General features: G+C 44.8%; 1 protein-coding gene and 1 pseudogene across 3 annotated transcripts in view; both read left to right on the top strand.

Annotated features, from left to right (window-relative positions):
* Positions 1-345: 345 nt before the first annotated feature.
* dram1 (DNA-damage regulated autophagy modulator 1) overlaps positions 346-16,677 on the top strand; it is a 56,596-nt gene continuing 40,264 nt past the window's right edge. For all 3 annotated transcript variants that reach the window (XM_073059753.1, XM_073059752.1, XM_073059754.1), the window contains exon 1: positions 346-745. In XM_073059753.1, the coding sequence (XP_072915854.1) occupies positions 615-745 (131 nt within the window). In that variant the 5' untranslated portion in view covers positions 346-614. The remainder of the gene's footprint in view (positions 746-16,677) is intronic.
* On the top strand, positions 9,362-9,513 carry LOC140735056 (U1 spliceosomal RNA; annotated as a pseudogene).

Here is a 16,677-nt window from a genome sequence, read left to right as displayed (position 1 = left end):
AAGAGAGCATGGCCTGGGTGGTGGGGTCCCTGCTTTCTAGGGGGAGCACTCCTGGTAGATGCTCATTTGCCTCTAGCTACCTCTTTCTGTAGGGTTTCCATTCCTGGACGTTGGTGTTTCCCCAGGCTCCCGCTGACAGTGATGGGAAAAGGGCGTGTCCTGAATGACAAGGCTCCTTAATTCATTACACGGTGCATTGAGATACTATACTGAAATCGATCCACCCTTTTAACGGTAATCCATAAAACACACGAGCAGAATTAGGCCGATCGGCTCATCGAGTCTGCTCTGTTGTTTCAGATTTATTGTCCCTCTCCTCCCCACTGCCCTGTCAGTTCTGAAGATCTAAAGCTTTGCAAAGACCGCAGGGCTGCCCGGAACACTGGGAGTTCTTTACCGCTACAATTAAATCACGCGAGAGCCAGCAGGAAGTTGCTAAATATCTAAGCTCCCTCTCTCTCTTTCTCTCGAATCTGAAGCTGTCTTGTGGCGAGCTGACCCGTTTAAAGTTTTGCTCCATGTGAAGACGGTACCAGACCCGAAAGAAGAGGCAAGGAAGGAGAGCGGCTGCCAGCGAACACCGCCCCGGGGCAAACACAGGCAGAGCAGAGGAGATGTGTCGCTTCCAGTGTGATATATCTTACCTACCGAGCGCACTGGTCATCTGGTCATCCACAGCCTTCATTATATCATTCATCATCGCTGTGAGCGACGGGCACGTTTTCCCGCTCGTACCATTCATTAGGTAAGTGTCTCACCCTTCGGGAGAGAGGGAACCACTAACACCCCTGGCCTCACTCACGGGGTAGAATGGGGTTATCCTACCGGGAGGGGGGTAAAGACAGCACTTGAGTTCTGAGACGAGGCGACCAGTCCCGGGGCCCCAGTGACAACCCCCTCGCTTTTCCTCCGTGGACCACTTGCTGAATCTGACGAAACGGGAGTCCGGAGTTAACTCTGCCAACAACGATGATCCTTCCCGGAAATCGCCCTGATCAGATTCCGCTGTAAAGCACTAATTAGACGGGGCCCCGTTCCAGCCCAGAGTGCGGGGGTGGACCAGGGACAGAAATTGGCTCCCGTTAGCTGAATCCCATCCAACATTCCTTTGTTTATGAAGGTGTCAGGAAGTGTCTCAACTTACACTTCGCAAAAGGGCAGCATCAGTGAATGCTGGGCCCATTAATTATCCGGGAGACGCCCCCGGGAGGGCAGGAAATTCCCTCTCCCCACTCTCAACTTTTTGTCAACTTTCCAGTGTCAGCACTCGGGGAAACAGAAGCAGAACCGATTCCTTTAACTCTGCCCTTCCGAGCTTGTGACAGTTGGCGTTCGTGTCGCCTGTTACCAACCGGTAACAGCTTGCATTTGTGTACCAATTCCATTCCGCCTCGTGTCAGTTTATATTCATGCAGTGCCTGTAACCTATTGTCTGACATGCTGCATTTATGTAGCACCTTGAACCCAAGGCTGTTGGAAATCAGGAATAAACTGAGCAGGTCGAGCAGAATCTGCGGGAAGAGGAATGGTTAATGTTTCTGGATTGTGCCCCTTTGTCAGTGATGGGACAGAGAGGAGGAACACACACAAAATGCTGGAGGAACTCAGCAGGTCAGGCAGCATCTATGGAAATGAATAAACAGTCGACATCTTGGACCAAGATGTCCGGGATTGGAAAGTAAGGGAGGGGGACAAGCTGACAGGTGATAGGCGAGATCAGGGGAGGAGGAAGGTGGATGGGTGGGGGAGAAGGTTTAAATTTCTTCAGGGAAGGCATGCATTGAAGAGACAAATCATAGACACGAGAGATCCTGCAGACGCTGGAAATCCGGAGCAACACACACAAAATGTTGGAGGAGCTCAGCAGGTCAGGCAGCATCTGTGGAGAGGAATAAACTGTCAACGTTTCGACTCTTTATTCATCTCCATAGATGCTGCCTGACCTGCTGAGTTCCTCCAGCATTTTGTATGTGTTGCTGTGGATTTCCATCACCTGCTGGATCTCTTTTGTTTTTACACTAACCCCTTGTCCCTTCTCACGATATATATCTCTCCGTTCCCTGTATGTTCATGGGTTTTACAGCCTCTAAAATGCCAATATCATATCTGCTTCCACTACCACCTTGGGCAGCGTGTTCCAGGCAACCACCACTCTTCTGCGTTTAAAAGTAAAACCTACTGTGAAAACCTCCTTTAAACTTTTCCCCTTCCCCCTTCTCTAGGTGTCCAGTGTCGGGAAAACACTTTGACAGTTACTCTTTCTATCCCTTTCAGAATTGGAATCAGGTTTATTATCACTGACAATGAGAATATATATAAAAAATAAATGTGTGCAAAAAGAGAGCAAAGATAGTGATGTTGTGTTCATGGACCATTCAGAAATCTGATGGCGGAGGGAAAGAATCTGTTTCGAAAGCATTGCATGTTCGTTTTCAGGCTCCTGTATCTCCTCCCTGACTGTAGCCATGAGATGAGGGTACGCCCCGGGTGAGGGACGCCACCTTTTTGAGGCATCACCTTTTGAAGATGTCCTCAGTGGTGGGGAGGCTAGTGGCCACGGTGGAGCTGGCTGAGTTTACAACCCTCTGCAGCTTTTTCCGATAAGTTTTATAAATTTCTATCAGGTCTCCCCTCTTCCTTCAACACCCCGGGGAAAACAATCCCAGCTTGCCCTGCTTCTCCTTATAACCGATGCTCTCTAATCTGGGCAACATCCTGGTGAACCTCTTCTGCAGCCTCTCCCAAGTACCCACATCGTTCCTATAATGCAGTGAGTAGCACAACACACAATACTCCAAGTACAGCCTGACCATAGTTTTATACAATGGTGAATTGTTGAATTTCCCCATGGGGATGAATAAAGTATCTATCTATCTATCTATTGTCTTGGCATCGTTTATACCAACATCCTCACCAAAAAGCATGTTAGCCATACACCTTTAAAACCTTATCTAAATTCAGGGGGCACTAGACTTGTATCAGGAATGGCTCTGTCAGCCTATACACAAAGGGTCCTGCCATTTACTGTACACTTCCTCTTACACTAGACCTCCCAAGAACAGCACCTGACATTGTGTGGATGAAACTCCATCTGCCATTCCTCCATCCAGATTTCTAACTGGTCTCTATCCTGCTGTATCCAACAACAACCCTCCAACTATTCACAACACCACCAATCTTTGAGTTGTCTGCAAGACTCAAGGTTGCTTAATGTCATTTCCTCTACTCAGGTGTGAAGGAGAACGAAATAATTGTTACTCTGGATCCGACGCTGCACAAAAAAAAATAATAAGATAAAGTGCACAATATATATGAATACACAAGATAGCTTATATACAGGCACAGGAGTGTCTGTACATAAGGTGATGAACAGGAAATGATGAAGTAGTGGTGGTTGGGGATGTGGAGGGTGGGTTAGTGGTTGATCACGTATTGAGCAATCTTGCTGCTTGGGGAAAGTCACTGTCTGGTGAAAGCTACATAGCTTCCTCCCTGACAGTGCATAGCATCTACTCCAGAGTCATTGGACTCAAAAACGGTTATGAATCCACAATTAACCATGTATATATAACAACAGGAGCCCCAGTACTGACCCCTGTGGAACACCACTGATCACAGGCCCCTGGTCAGAATAGCACCATTCCAACATCACACTCTGACTTCTATGTCCAAGCCAATTTTGAATCCAATCTACCAACTCCCCATTGATCCCATGCATCTTAATTGTCTGGACCAGCCTACCATGAGGGACTTTGTCAAAGCCTTTGCTAAAGTCCAGCCACTGCCTTACCCTCATCCACTTTGACACCTCCTCAATAAACTCAGTTAAATTTTTAAGATATGACCTCCCCTGCATAAAACAATACTGGCTATCCGTAATAAATTCACGCTCTTCCAGACGTGAATATCCTATTCCTAAGAACTTTCCCCCCATAATTAATCTCCCATCATTTTAATGCTCACTGCCCTATTATTTCTTGATTGCTCCCATTTTAAGACTCACTGGCCTATTATAGACCATAAGACCATGAGATATAGGAGCAGAATTAGGCCATTTGGTCCATCGAGTCTGCTTTGCCATTCAATCATGGCTGATCATTTTTTCTCCTCCTAAGCCCTACACCCCAGCCTTCTCCCTGTAACCTTTGATGCCGTGACCAATGAAGAACCTATCAAGCTCTGCCTTAAATACACCCAATGATCTGACCTCCACAACTGCTTGTGGTAACAGATTCCACAATTCATCACCCTCTGGCTAAAGAAATTTCTCCATGCCTCTGTTTTAAATGGACGCCCTCTATCCTCTTGTCCTAAACTCCCCCACCATGGGAGTTTCTACATCCTTTCCACATCTACTCTGTCTAGGCCTTTCAACATTCGAAAGGTTTCAATGAGATCCCACCTCATCCTTCTAAATTCTAGCGAGTACAGACCCAAAGCCATCAAAAGTTCCTCGTATGATAACCCTTTCATTCCTGGAAACATCCTTGTGAACGTCCTCTGGACCCTCTCCAGTGCCAGCACACCTTTTCTTAGATGAGGGGCCCAAAACTGTTAACGATACTCAAGGTGAGGCCTCACCAGGGCCTTATAAAGCCTCAGCATCACATCCCTGCTCTTGTATTCTAGACCTCTTGAAATGAATGTTAGCATGGCATTTGCCTTCCTCACCACTGACTCTATCTTCAAGTTAACCTTTAGTGTGTATTGCACAAGGACTCTCAAGTCCCTTTGCATCTCAGATTTTTGGATTTTCTCCCCATTTAGAAAATAGTCTGCACATTTATTTCTACTACCAAAGTGCATGGCCATGTATTTTCCAACATTGTATTTCATTTACCACATTTTTGCCCATTCTCCTAACCTCTTTAAGTCCTTCTGCAGCCTATCTTTTTCCTCAACACTATTCGTCCCCCACACCAATCTTTGTATCCTGCAAACTTGGCATCCATTCCATCACCTAAATCATTGATATACAGCATAAAAGAAGCAGTCGTTCTTGAAGCAGCATCTTTTGAAGGTGCCTTTGATGCTGGGGATGCTAGTACTGATGTAAAAGCTGGTCAAGTTTACAATCCTCTGCAGCTTTTTCTGATCCTCAACATCGGAGCTCCCATACCAGATGGTGATGCAACCAGTCAGATTGCTCTCCACGGTACATCTGAAGAAATCAGCGGGTCAAACAGCATCATTTGTTATGGGTGAGGATAGGGAGAGAGTGAGAGAGAAGGAGTTTTTTTTTGTTTTTCACACCATCCTCTGTAAACTCTAGAGACCGTTGTGTGTGAAAATTGCAGGAGATTAGCATATTCTGAGATACTCAAACCTCCCCATCTGGCACCAGCTATCATTCCATGATCAAAGTCACTTTTTCCCCACTCTGATGATTGGTCTGAACATCAACTGAACCTCTTGACCATGTCTGCATGTTTTTATGCATTGAGTGCTGCCACATGATTGGCCAATTAGATATTTGCATTAATGAGCAGGTGTACAGGTGTACCTGATAAAGTGGCCACTGAGTAGATTTTTTTTTCAAAGTTCAAAAATACAAAGTTGATTTAGTATCGAAGTACATATTTGTCACCATGTACAACACTGAGGTTTGTTTTCCTGTCAGCATTCACAGTAAATACAAAGAAACACAATAGAATCAATGAAAAACTACACATAACGAAGACGGACAAATAGCCCGTATTGAAAAGCAATAAATTGTGGAACTACAAAAGAAAGAAAAATTAATACTGAGAACATAAGTTGGCAAGTCATTGAAAGTGAGTTTGTAGGTTGTGGAATCAGTTCTGTGTTGGGATGAGTGAAGTCATTCACACTGGTTCAAGAACCTGGTGGTTGAGGGGTAATAACTGTTCTTGAACCTGGTGGTGTAGGACCAAAGGCTCCTGTACCTCTTTTCTGATGGCAGCAGCGAGAAGAGAACATGGTCTGGATGGTGAGGGTCCTTGAGGGTAGGTGCTGCTTTGCTGCACTAGCACTCCTGGCAGATGCGCTAAGAAGTAGGGAGGGCTTTATCCGCGATGGAAGATTCAATCTGACCAAGCTTTTATTCTGAGTAAGTTTCAATCTTACAATTTGGTGATATCCTACCCTTCGTTACCAGATGCTTAAATGAGATACTGTTTTGGGAAGTGGAATAAAGTCATAACAAGTTTGAGTCATGACCTGTATCAGTAGGGATGGGTCAGAGGAAATTACGAACTGCTGGGTTAGGAGGAGGAGGAGGATATCTACCCTCTCAGATCTCATCCTCTGCAGCTGATCTGACTTTAATCCCAACACCCACTACTGCCTCGCCATTATAGGTCAGTTGTGGAGAGCGCCCTCTTCTTTGTGGTGGCGTGTTGGGGAGGAAGCATTAAGAAGAGGGACGCCTCACGTCTTAATAAGCTGGTAAGGAAGGCGGGCTCTGTCGTGGGCAAAGTACTGGAGAGTTTAACATCGGTAGCTGAGCGAAGGGCGCTGAGTAGGCTACGGTCAATTATGGATAACTCTGAACATCCTCTACATAGCACCATCCAGAGACAGAGAAGCAGTTTCAGCGACAGGTTACTATCGATGCAATGCTCCTCAGACAGGATGAAGAGGTCAATACTCCCCAATGCCATTAGGCTCTACAATTCTACCGCCAGGACTTAAGAACTTTTTAAAAGCTATTATTAATGCTTTTTGAGATAGTGATTTAGATGCATATCATATTTTTTACTGAGTTAAGTATTGTATGTAATTAGTTTTGCTACAACAAGTGTATGGGACATTGGAAAAAAAAGTTGAATTTCCCCATGGGGATGAATAAAGTATCTATCTATCTATCTATCTATTAGTACATCTTAAAGATGTTTAGAGCATTATGCCACACCCAAGACAAGTATGCTTGGCACATTGAATGTGGCTGAATTTGGCTGGAAGGCCTCTTACTGTACTGTAAGACCCTATGACTCATTCAGAATCTGGCAACCTCTAGAATAATGTTACTACAAAAAGTATCTTTTTTCATGGTCTCAGAGGGCATATTTCTTTGAGGAAATACCTGTAACAGACAGGATAGACAAAGGAGAGTCAGTAGATGTTGTTTACTTGGATTTTCAGAAGACCTTCGACAAGATGCCACACATGAGTCCATGGGATTACAGGGACGATACCAGCATGGATAGAGGATTGGCTGCCTGGCAGGGAACTGGCGGGGTGGCGGGGGGGAAGAGTAAGAATAAAGGGAGCCTTTTTGCTGGTCAGTGTTGGGACCGTTTCTTTCCACATTACATGTGAATGATCTGGATGAAAGGAATTAATGGCTTTGTGGCCAAGTCAATAGATGATACGAAGATAGGTGAAGGGGCAGGTAGTACTTAAGGAGCAGGGGGTCTGTAGAAGGACTTAGATAGATTGAGAGAGTGGGCAGAGAAGAGACAGATGGAATATAGTGTAGGGAACTGTATGGTCGTGCACTTCGGGAGAAGGATTAAAGGTGTAGACTGTTTTCTAAATGGGACTTGGAAGTCCTTGTGTAGGATTCCCTAAAGATTAACTTGCAGGCTGAGTCAGGGGTAAGGAAGACGTGTGCAATATTAGCATTCATTTTGAGAAAAATAGAATATAAAATCAAGGATGTAAATCTGAGGCTTTAGGTGGTGTTGATCTGACAGCATTTGGAGTATTGTGAGCAGTTTTGGGCCTCTAAGAAAAGATGTGCTGGCATTGGAGAGGGTCCACAGTAGGTTTACGAGAATGATTCTTGGAATGAAAGGGTTAACTTATAGAAAACATTGATGGTTCTGAGTGTAATCGCCAGAGTTTAGAAGAATGGGAGGGAATCTCATTGAAACTTATAGAATATTGAAAGCCATAGATAGAGTGGTTATATAACCATAGAGCATTACAGCCAGAAACAGGCTTTTTGGCCCTTTTTGGCTGTGCCGAACCATTTTTCTGCCTGGTCCCACTGACCTGTACCTGGGCCATATCCCTCCAAACCCCTCTCATCCATATACCTGTCCAAGTTTTTCTTAAATGTTAAAAGTGAGCCCGCATTTACAACTTCATCTGGCAGCTCATTCCACACTCCCACCACTCTCCGTGTGAAGAAGCCCCCCCCTAATGTTTCCTTTAAACTTTTCTCTCTTCACCCTTAACCCATGTCCTCTGGTTTTTTCTCCCCTGAAGGGGATGTTTCCTAAAGTGGGTGAGTCTTGAACCAGGGGGCACAGCCTTAGAATAGAGGGGCATCCATTTAGAATGGAGATAAGGAGGAATTTCTTTAGCCATAGGAATTTGTGGAATTCATTGCCACAGATGGCTGTGGAGGCCAAGTCATTGGGTATATTTGAAGCGGAGGTTGTTAGGTTTTTGATTAGTCAGGGCATCAAAGGCTACAGGAAGAAGGCAAGGGAATGGGGTTGAGAGGGGTAATAAGTCAGACGTGATGGAGAAGACTTGATGGGCTGAATGGCCTAATTCTGCTCCTATATCTCATGGTACAAGATGATAAGAGTCTTAGACTAAGTGGACAGTCAGAGACTTTTCCCCAGCAATATGAAAGGCCATAATTTTAAGATGATTAGAGGAAAGTACGGGGGGAATTCAAAGTTAAGTTTTTTACACAGAGAGTGGTGGGTGCGTGGAATGTCCTTCCAGGGGTGGTGGTAGAGGCAGATACATTAAGGATATTAAAGGAACTCTTAATTAGGCACATGGATGATACAAAAATGGAGAGCTATGTGGGAGGGAAGGGTTAGATTGATCTTGGAGTAGGTTAAAATATTGGCACTAAATTTTGGGCTGAAGGGCCTGTTCTATGCTGTACTCTTGTTCTACATAAATATTCAGAAACACATTGTCCTGTGGGGAAGGAAAGTTCCAAAGCATCACAATCCTTGGAGAAAAATTTAATTTGATTAGATTCAGATTTATTTGTCACAGGTACATCAGAATTTACAGTGAAACATATCATTTGCATTAACAACCAACAACCAAGGATCTGCCGGGGGAAGCTTGGCAGTGTCGCATTCTGGTGCCAACAGAGCGGGGCCACAATATTCAGCTGAACACCATGTAGCCAACATAACAATGAGCAAAAATAACAAAGCAAAATATCAGGAGCAAAACAAGTCCCTTTCCCTCATTCCCACCCGCACACACAGTCACAGCTCCACGCTTCTGACCTTCAGTCATTGGCTCTCTGCATTATAAATGACATACAACACAAGATCTATGTCTTATGGATTCAGCCTATTGAGACTGCTTCACCATTCCATCATGGCTAATTATCATTCCTCTCAACCCCCTTCTCCTACCTTCTCCCCATAACCTCTGACACTCTGGCTAATTAGAACCTATCTATCTCCGCCTTAAACTTACCTGGCAGGGGATCATCAGTGGTCAGGTGGGCTGAGGTTCTAGGGTGAGAGCATCCCATTGTACCTTGGCTGCCATATCCCCTGATGCAGGATACTCCGCCGTGTAATTTGTGATAGTGTTGCACTGTGTTCTCGCTCTCTGGGATGCCACGGTGGCTATTACAGCTCGGGGTGTCAGAGTTCAGAGGCTACTTCCAGCATCCTCTGTAAGAACGTTTGTACATTCTCCCTGTCAATCGCCTGGGTTTCCTCCGGGTGCTCTGGTCTCCTTTCACTGTCCAAAGACATATTGGTTAGTGGGTTAATTGGTCATTGTAAATTGTCCTGCAATTAGGCTAGGGTTAAATCAGTAGGTTGCTGGGCAGTATGGATCCACATGGCACCTCTAAATAAATAAACAAACAAACGAATAAATAAATAAATCAGAGAATTGAGTTCAGGAGTTGGGATGTAATGTTAAAATTGTACAAGGCATTGATGAGGCCAAATTTGGAGTATTGTGTACAGTTCTGGTCACCGAATTATAGGAAAGATGTCAACAAAATAGAGAGAGTACAGAGAAGATTTACTAGAACGTTACGTGGGTTTCAGCACCTAAGTTACAGAGAAAGGTTGAATGTTAGGTCTTTATTCCTTGGAGCGTAGAAGGTTGAGGGGGGACTTGATAGAGGTATTTAAAATTATGAGGGGGATAGACAGAGTTCACATGGATCGGCTTTTTCCATTGAGAGTAGGGGAGATTCAAACAAGAGCATATGAGTTAAGAGTTTGGGGGCAAAAGTTTAGGGGTAACACGAGGGAGAACGTCTTTACTCAGAGAGTGGTAGCTGTGTGGAACGAGCTTCCGGTAGAAGTGGTAGAGGCAGGTTCGATATTGTCATTTAAAAAAAAAATTGGATAGGTATATGGACAGGAAAGGAATGGAGGGTTATGGGCTGAGTGCAGGTAGGTGAGACTAGGTGAGAGTAAGCGTTTGGCACGGACTAGAAGGGCCGAGATGGCCTGTTTCCGTGCTGTAATTGTTATATGGTTATAACCCAATGACTTGTCCTCTACAACCGTCTGTGGCAATGAATTCCACAATATATTGTATCTGCATCTTCCAGTTCTAGGTTCTTTCCCAAAGGTTGAAAGATCTAATACCAGAGGTCATGCATTTAAGATAAGGGTTGGGGAAATTTGTGATAGGTGTCTGGAATACCAGGAGTGGTGGTGGAGGCAGATACGAGAGAGGCATTTCAGAAGCACATAAATGTGCAGGGAAAGGAGGAATACGACCATGTCCAGGCAGAAGGGATTGATAGGTGTTGTCAGCTTAAATAGTTCAGCATTAGCTTGTGGGCTGTAAGGCCTGTTCCCATGCTGTACTGTCCTAGTTCTAAGAGAAAACCACATCTCCTTATCCAGTTTAAGATAAGGTTATGATGGTACTGGTGAACCTCAGTGATTTCAAGCTGGTGGCTATCAAAACAAGGAAAGCAACTAAATACTTGGTGAACTGTACTTTTTCTGGCAAACTATCATCGCAAACAGTAGTGTGTAACTTCCCTTTGGACTTGGAAGCAATTTGATGTGGTGGAAGGGAGGCGAGGCGAGACGACCTGTTGCTGAGAGCAAGGAAGACCCAAGGTTTGATAGATCTAAGCACCGGGCCGAATTGGAAAGGTTGGGTACAGGCAGAATCGAGGGAGTGGGGTCCAGGCCCCAGAGCGTGTTGGAGTGAGTGAACCTGATGTGTGGACGATGATTTAAGCACCGGGCCGAATTGGAAAGGTTGGGTACAGGCAGAATCGAGGGAGTGGGGTCCAGGCCCCGGAGCGTGTTGGAGCGACTGAACCTGATGTGTGGACGATGATTTAAGCACCGGGCCGAATTGGAAAGGTTGGGTACAGGCAGAATCGAGGGAGTGGGGTCCAGGCCCCGGAGCGTGTTGGAGTGAGTGAACCTGATGTGTGGACGATGATTTAAGCACCGGGCCGAATTGGAAAGGTTGAGTACAGGCAGAATCGAGGGAGTGGGGTCCAGGCCCCGGAGCGTGTTGGAGCGACTGAACCTGATGTGTGGACGATGATTTGAGCAACGGGCCGAATTGGAAAGGTCAGGGTGTCGGGGCACGAAGTGAGGGACAAGTCAGTACAGCTCACGGCTCAGCTCTGTGCTAGGGGACGGTCTCTCTGTGGACTTCAGCTCAGAATGCTGTTTGCTTCGGCTTGTTTATTCTTTCTCAGCACATTGGGTGGTTGATGATCATCAGTTTCTTGGCTTTTTGTGTTTCTTTGTTTCATGGCTGCCTGTCGGGAGATGAATCACAAGGTTGTGCAGTGTTTACATATTTGATAATAAATGCACTTTGAAATTTGCTGTAACTGCGAGAATGAGGGGAGATTAGATAGAGGTATACAACATTATGAGGGGTATAGAATGGGGAAATGCAAGCAGGCTTTTTGCACTCGGTTTGGGTGAGATGAGAACTGGAGCTCATGGGTTAAGGGTGAAGGGTGAAAAGTTTAAGGGGAACATGATGGGGAAATTCTTGACTCAGAGGATGGTGTGAGTGTGTAACGAGCTGCCAGTGGAAGTGGTGAATGTGAGTTTGATTGTAATATATAAGAGAAGGTTGGGTAAGTGTGTGGATGCGAGGGCTATGGTCCAGGTGCGGGTCGATTGGACTAGGCAGAATATCAGCTGTAGATGGGCTGAAGGGCCTCTTTCTGCGCTGTAGTCCTCTTTACTTCAACACTTGGGATTTTACAAACTTTGGGGAAATCCCCTCTTACTTTTCTGAACTCCGGTGGATACAAGCCTAGCCTGTGGCAGCCTGCAAGTGCTGCCACACATTCCAGTGCCAACATAGTATTTAATAAAATACAACTTAATTGTATAAAATTAAACATTGCTGGAAATACAGTGGATTCTGGTTAACTGGGCCATTGATTAATCAGGGTAGCCACTTCTTTCAAACAACTCTTAAAGATAGAAAGTATTCGAGAAGAAAGCCAGGATTCCTTTCATTTATTTAAGACACTATGCAGTTTAATTGGGACAGGAGACTCTTGCCATACAGTTTCTAACTAGTGTCAGATACATGCATTTGTGTGGCTGTTAGATAGTACACCATGCCTAGAGCAAGCAGTTTTTAAATGCTGTCAGTCTTAATTATTTGTGTTCAGAAACCAATGATTTTTGCTGCTGATAGTTGGTGAGAAATAAGCAGTAAGACAATTCAGAACTGTTTTGCTTACTGCGGTTTCAAATGACTAGGCTTGGAGATGCCAGAAATGGCCAGAGGTAAAAATGAGATGATTTCACTACTTCAACAATTTAGGAATTACGGCAACATTTGAAGGTTTTGACGATCATCTTCAATGTTACAATGTAAATGAAGATTTGGAAGATGCAGTCATCAAAAGCATTGTGTGAAGGCAGCCCATTATCTGCACCAGGGATCTGCACTGATTTTGTTCATTTACAGTCAATCAAAAGAACATGGTTTCGTACACTGGATGAACTCTTCTGGCAATAACTATTAGGAAGGAATACACAGTTTTATAGTACTGTAATAGGATTTATAGAGTTCTAATTTGTTCTGCATTTCACCTAAATACATATTTTGTTTCTCAGTTAACTGGTAGCTTGTATTTTTAAACATTGTTAACTATTCCAATGAAACTTAAGCTAAAAGCTGCTTCATTTGGCCAAAATGTACTGGTTCCAATGTATCCCAATTAACCAGAACCTACTATACTCATTAGGATGAACAGCAGCTATAGAGAGAGTTAATACTTCAGGTTGATGATCTTTTATCAGAATATAGGCCTCCGCTTCACGTTCAATGATCAGCGATGCTGATGGGTGACAAAGGATATCTATGGATATCTATGGCTGTCCCATGTCAGTGGGTCTCGGGAAGTACAAGGGCCAATGAGTCAGCATTCCTGAAGTTTGAGCCTGGATTTCAGGGTCTTTTCGTCAGATGGTCCGGGGGTCGATATCCAAGACTGAAGCCTGAAGGTCGATCGGAAGAATGAAAGTTGAAGTCCAAATGGCCGAAGCCTGGAAACGGGAGGCCTGGAGGCCTGAAGGTCTGTCCTGGAGTCAGAGGCTGGATGCCGGTCCTGAGTTCGAGGATGGAGGCCTGTACTGGAGTTAAGACCATAAGATACAGGAGTAGAATTAGGCCATTTGGGCCATCACATCTGCTCTGCCGTTTAATCATGGCTGATCCAATTTACCTCTCAGCCCCAATCTCCTGCCTTCAGCCCGTATCCCTTCATGTCCTGACCAAAAAAGAAACTAAATGTACATGAAGTCCTGGCTTCCATAGTGTCTGTGGCAAAGAATTCACCACATTCTGGCTAAAGAAATTCTTCCTCATTTCCATTCTAAAAGGACGCCCCTCTAATCAGAGGCTCTTTCCTCTGGTCTTAGACTCTCCAACCATGTCCTTGTTACTATTGGGTGGTCTATAAAAATACCCAGTAGAGCTTTTGACCCCTTCCTGTTCCTAACTTCCACCCACAGAGACTCCATAGACAATCCCGCCATGACTTCCACCTTTTCTGTAGCCGTGACACTGTCTCTGATCAATAGTGCCATGTCCCCACCTCTTTTGCCTCCCTCTCTGTCCTTTCTGAAACATCTAAAGCCTGGCACTCAAAGTAACCATTCCTGCCCCTGAGCCATCCAAGTCTTTGTAATGGCCACCACATCATATCTCCAAGTACTGATCCACGCTCTAAGCTCATCCGCCTTGTTCACAATACTTGTTGCATTAAAATAGACACATCTCAAACCATCAGTGTGAATGTGTCCCTTCTCGATCACCTGCCTGTCCTCCCTCTCACACTGTCTCCAAGTTTTCTCTATTTGTGACCCAATGCTTTCCCTATTTGTGAGATTTGTCAGGGAAAATTTTCCCTTGAGGAAACCATGCTGACTATGGCCTATTTTATCATGTGCCTCCAAGTACCCTGAGACCTCATCCTTAACAATCGACTCCAACACCTTCCCAACCACTGAGTCAGACTAACTGGCCTATTGTTTGCTTCTGCCTTTCTCCCTTCTTGAAGAGTGGAGTGATATTTGCAATCTTCCGGTGTTCCAGCACCGTTCCAGAATCTAGTGATCCTTGACAGATCATTACTAATGCCTCCACAATCCCTTCAACCCCCTCTTTCAGGACCCTGAGGTGTACACTATCTGGTCCGGGTGACCTATCTACCTTCAGATCTTTTGGTTTCCCAAGAACTTTCCATCTAGTAATGGTAACTTCACCCAGTTCATGACCCCTGACACCTGGAACTCCCACTGCACTGCTAGGGTCTTCCACAGTGTTTCTCCATTCACTACCTTTCCAGCATCATTTTCCAGTGGTCCGATATTCATACTTGCCTCTATTTTACACTTTCTGTATCTGAAAAAGTTTTTGGTGTCCTCTTTAATATTATTGGCTCAGTTACTTTCATATTCCATCTTTACCTTCTTAGTTGCTTCCTGCTGTTTTTTAAAAAGTTTCGCAATCCACTGACTTCCCATTAATTTTTGCTCTATTATATGCTTTCTGTTTGGCTTTGACTTCCCTTGTTAGCCACAGTTGTGTCATCTTTCCTTTACGATACTTCTTCTTCTTTGAGATGTATATATGCTGAGCTTTCCAAATTGCTTCCAGAAATCCCAGCCATTGCTGCTCTGCCATCATCCCTGCCAGTGTTCTTTTCCAATCATTTCTGACTAACTCCTCTCTGTAATCCCCTTTACTCCTCTGTAATATTGATACATCTGACTTCAGCTTCTCCTTCTCAGATTTCAGGGTGAATTTAATCATATTATGATCACTTTCCCCTCAGGGTTTTTTTTACCTTGAGCTCTCTAATCAATTCTGGTTTATTGCTCAACTGTCAATCCAGAATAGCTGATCCTCTAGTAGGCTCGACCATGATCTGCTCTAAAAAACCCAGCTTGTAGGCGCACTAGAAATTCCCCATCTGGAATCCAGCACCAACCTGATTTTCCCAATCTGCCTGCATATTGAAATCCCCCATGGCTATTGTAGCATTGGTATGCATTTTCTGTTTCCCGTTGTAATTTGTAAACCACATCCTTACTACTGTTTGGGTGTCTCTATAGGACTTCATTAGTGTCTTTTTACCCTTGCAGTTCCTTGGCTCTAACCACAATGATTCAACACCTTCAGACCCCATGTCACTTCTTTCTAAAGATTTGATTTCATTTTTTACCAAGAGCAATGCCACCCCCTCTGCCTTCTTGCCTATCCTTTCAATACAATGTGTCTCCTTGGGCATTAAGCTCCCAGCTACAATTTTACAGCCATGGTTCAGTGTTGCCTACAACATCATACCTGCCAATCTGCAACTGTGCTGCAAGTTCATCTACCTTATTCTGTATACTGCGCACAGTCAGAAACAACACCTTCAGTTCGGAATTCCTCCTTTTTCGATTTTGTCGCACCATGCTCAACCTTTTGATTCTTAACTTTGTCTGAGGTCTCACCAACATCTGCCTCCACAACCTCTCCACTAACTGTCCCGGCACTCTGGTTTCCATCCGCCTGCAGCTCTAGTTTAAACCTCAACGTGCAGCATTAAAAAATCTTCCCGCTGACATTATTCCCCCTCTAGTTCAGGTGCAAACCTTCCCTTCTGTACAGGTCCCATCTTACCTGGAAGAGAGCCCAATGATCCAAAAATCTTATGCCTTCCCACCTACACCAACTCCTTAGCCACGTATTAAATTGTGTAATCTTCCTCATTCTGTCTTCACTAGCACATGGCACAGGAAGCAATTCTGAGATCACAACCCTGGGGGTCCCGCCCTTTAACTCAGCACCCAACTCCCTGAACTCCCGATGCAGAACCTCTTCACTGGTCATATCCATGTCATAGGTACCGACATAGACCACAACTACTGGCTGTTCACCCTCTTACTTAGGAATGCTGAGGACTCGATCCAAAATATCCCAGACCTTGGCACCCGGGAGGCAACGTACCATCCGGGTATTTCATTCACTCCTACAGAACCTCCTGTCTGTTCCCTACCTAATGAATCCCTTATCACCATACCATGCCTCTTCTTCTCCTTCCCTTCTGAGTCATAGAGGCAGACAGTGCCACAGACCTGTGACTTTCCTCTGTTAGGTCAACCCTCCCCCCCCCCACCGACTGTCCAAAGTGATGCACCTATTGTTGAGAGGGATGGCCACAAAGGCATTCTGCACTGGCTACTTAACCCCTTTCCCCTTCCTGACTATAACCCAGTCTCCTGTGTCCTGCACCTTGTATAACTGCTGTAT

This window comes from Hemitrygon akajei, chromosome 10, assembly GCF_048418815.1.
Source record: "Hemitrygon akajei chromosome 10, sHemAka1.3, whole genome shotgun sequence".
NCBI lineage: Eukaryota > Metazoa > Chordata > Chondrichthyes > Myliobatiformes > Dasyatidae > Hemitrygon > Hemitrygon akajei.
The sequence above is the reverse complement of the archived record's forward strand: the minus strand, read 5'-3'. Positions and strand labels throughout refer to the sequence as shown.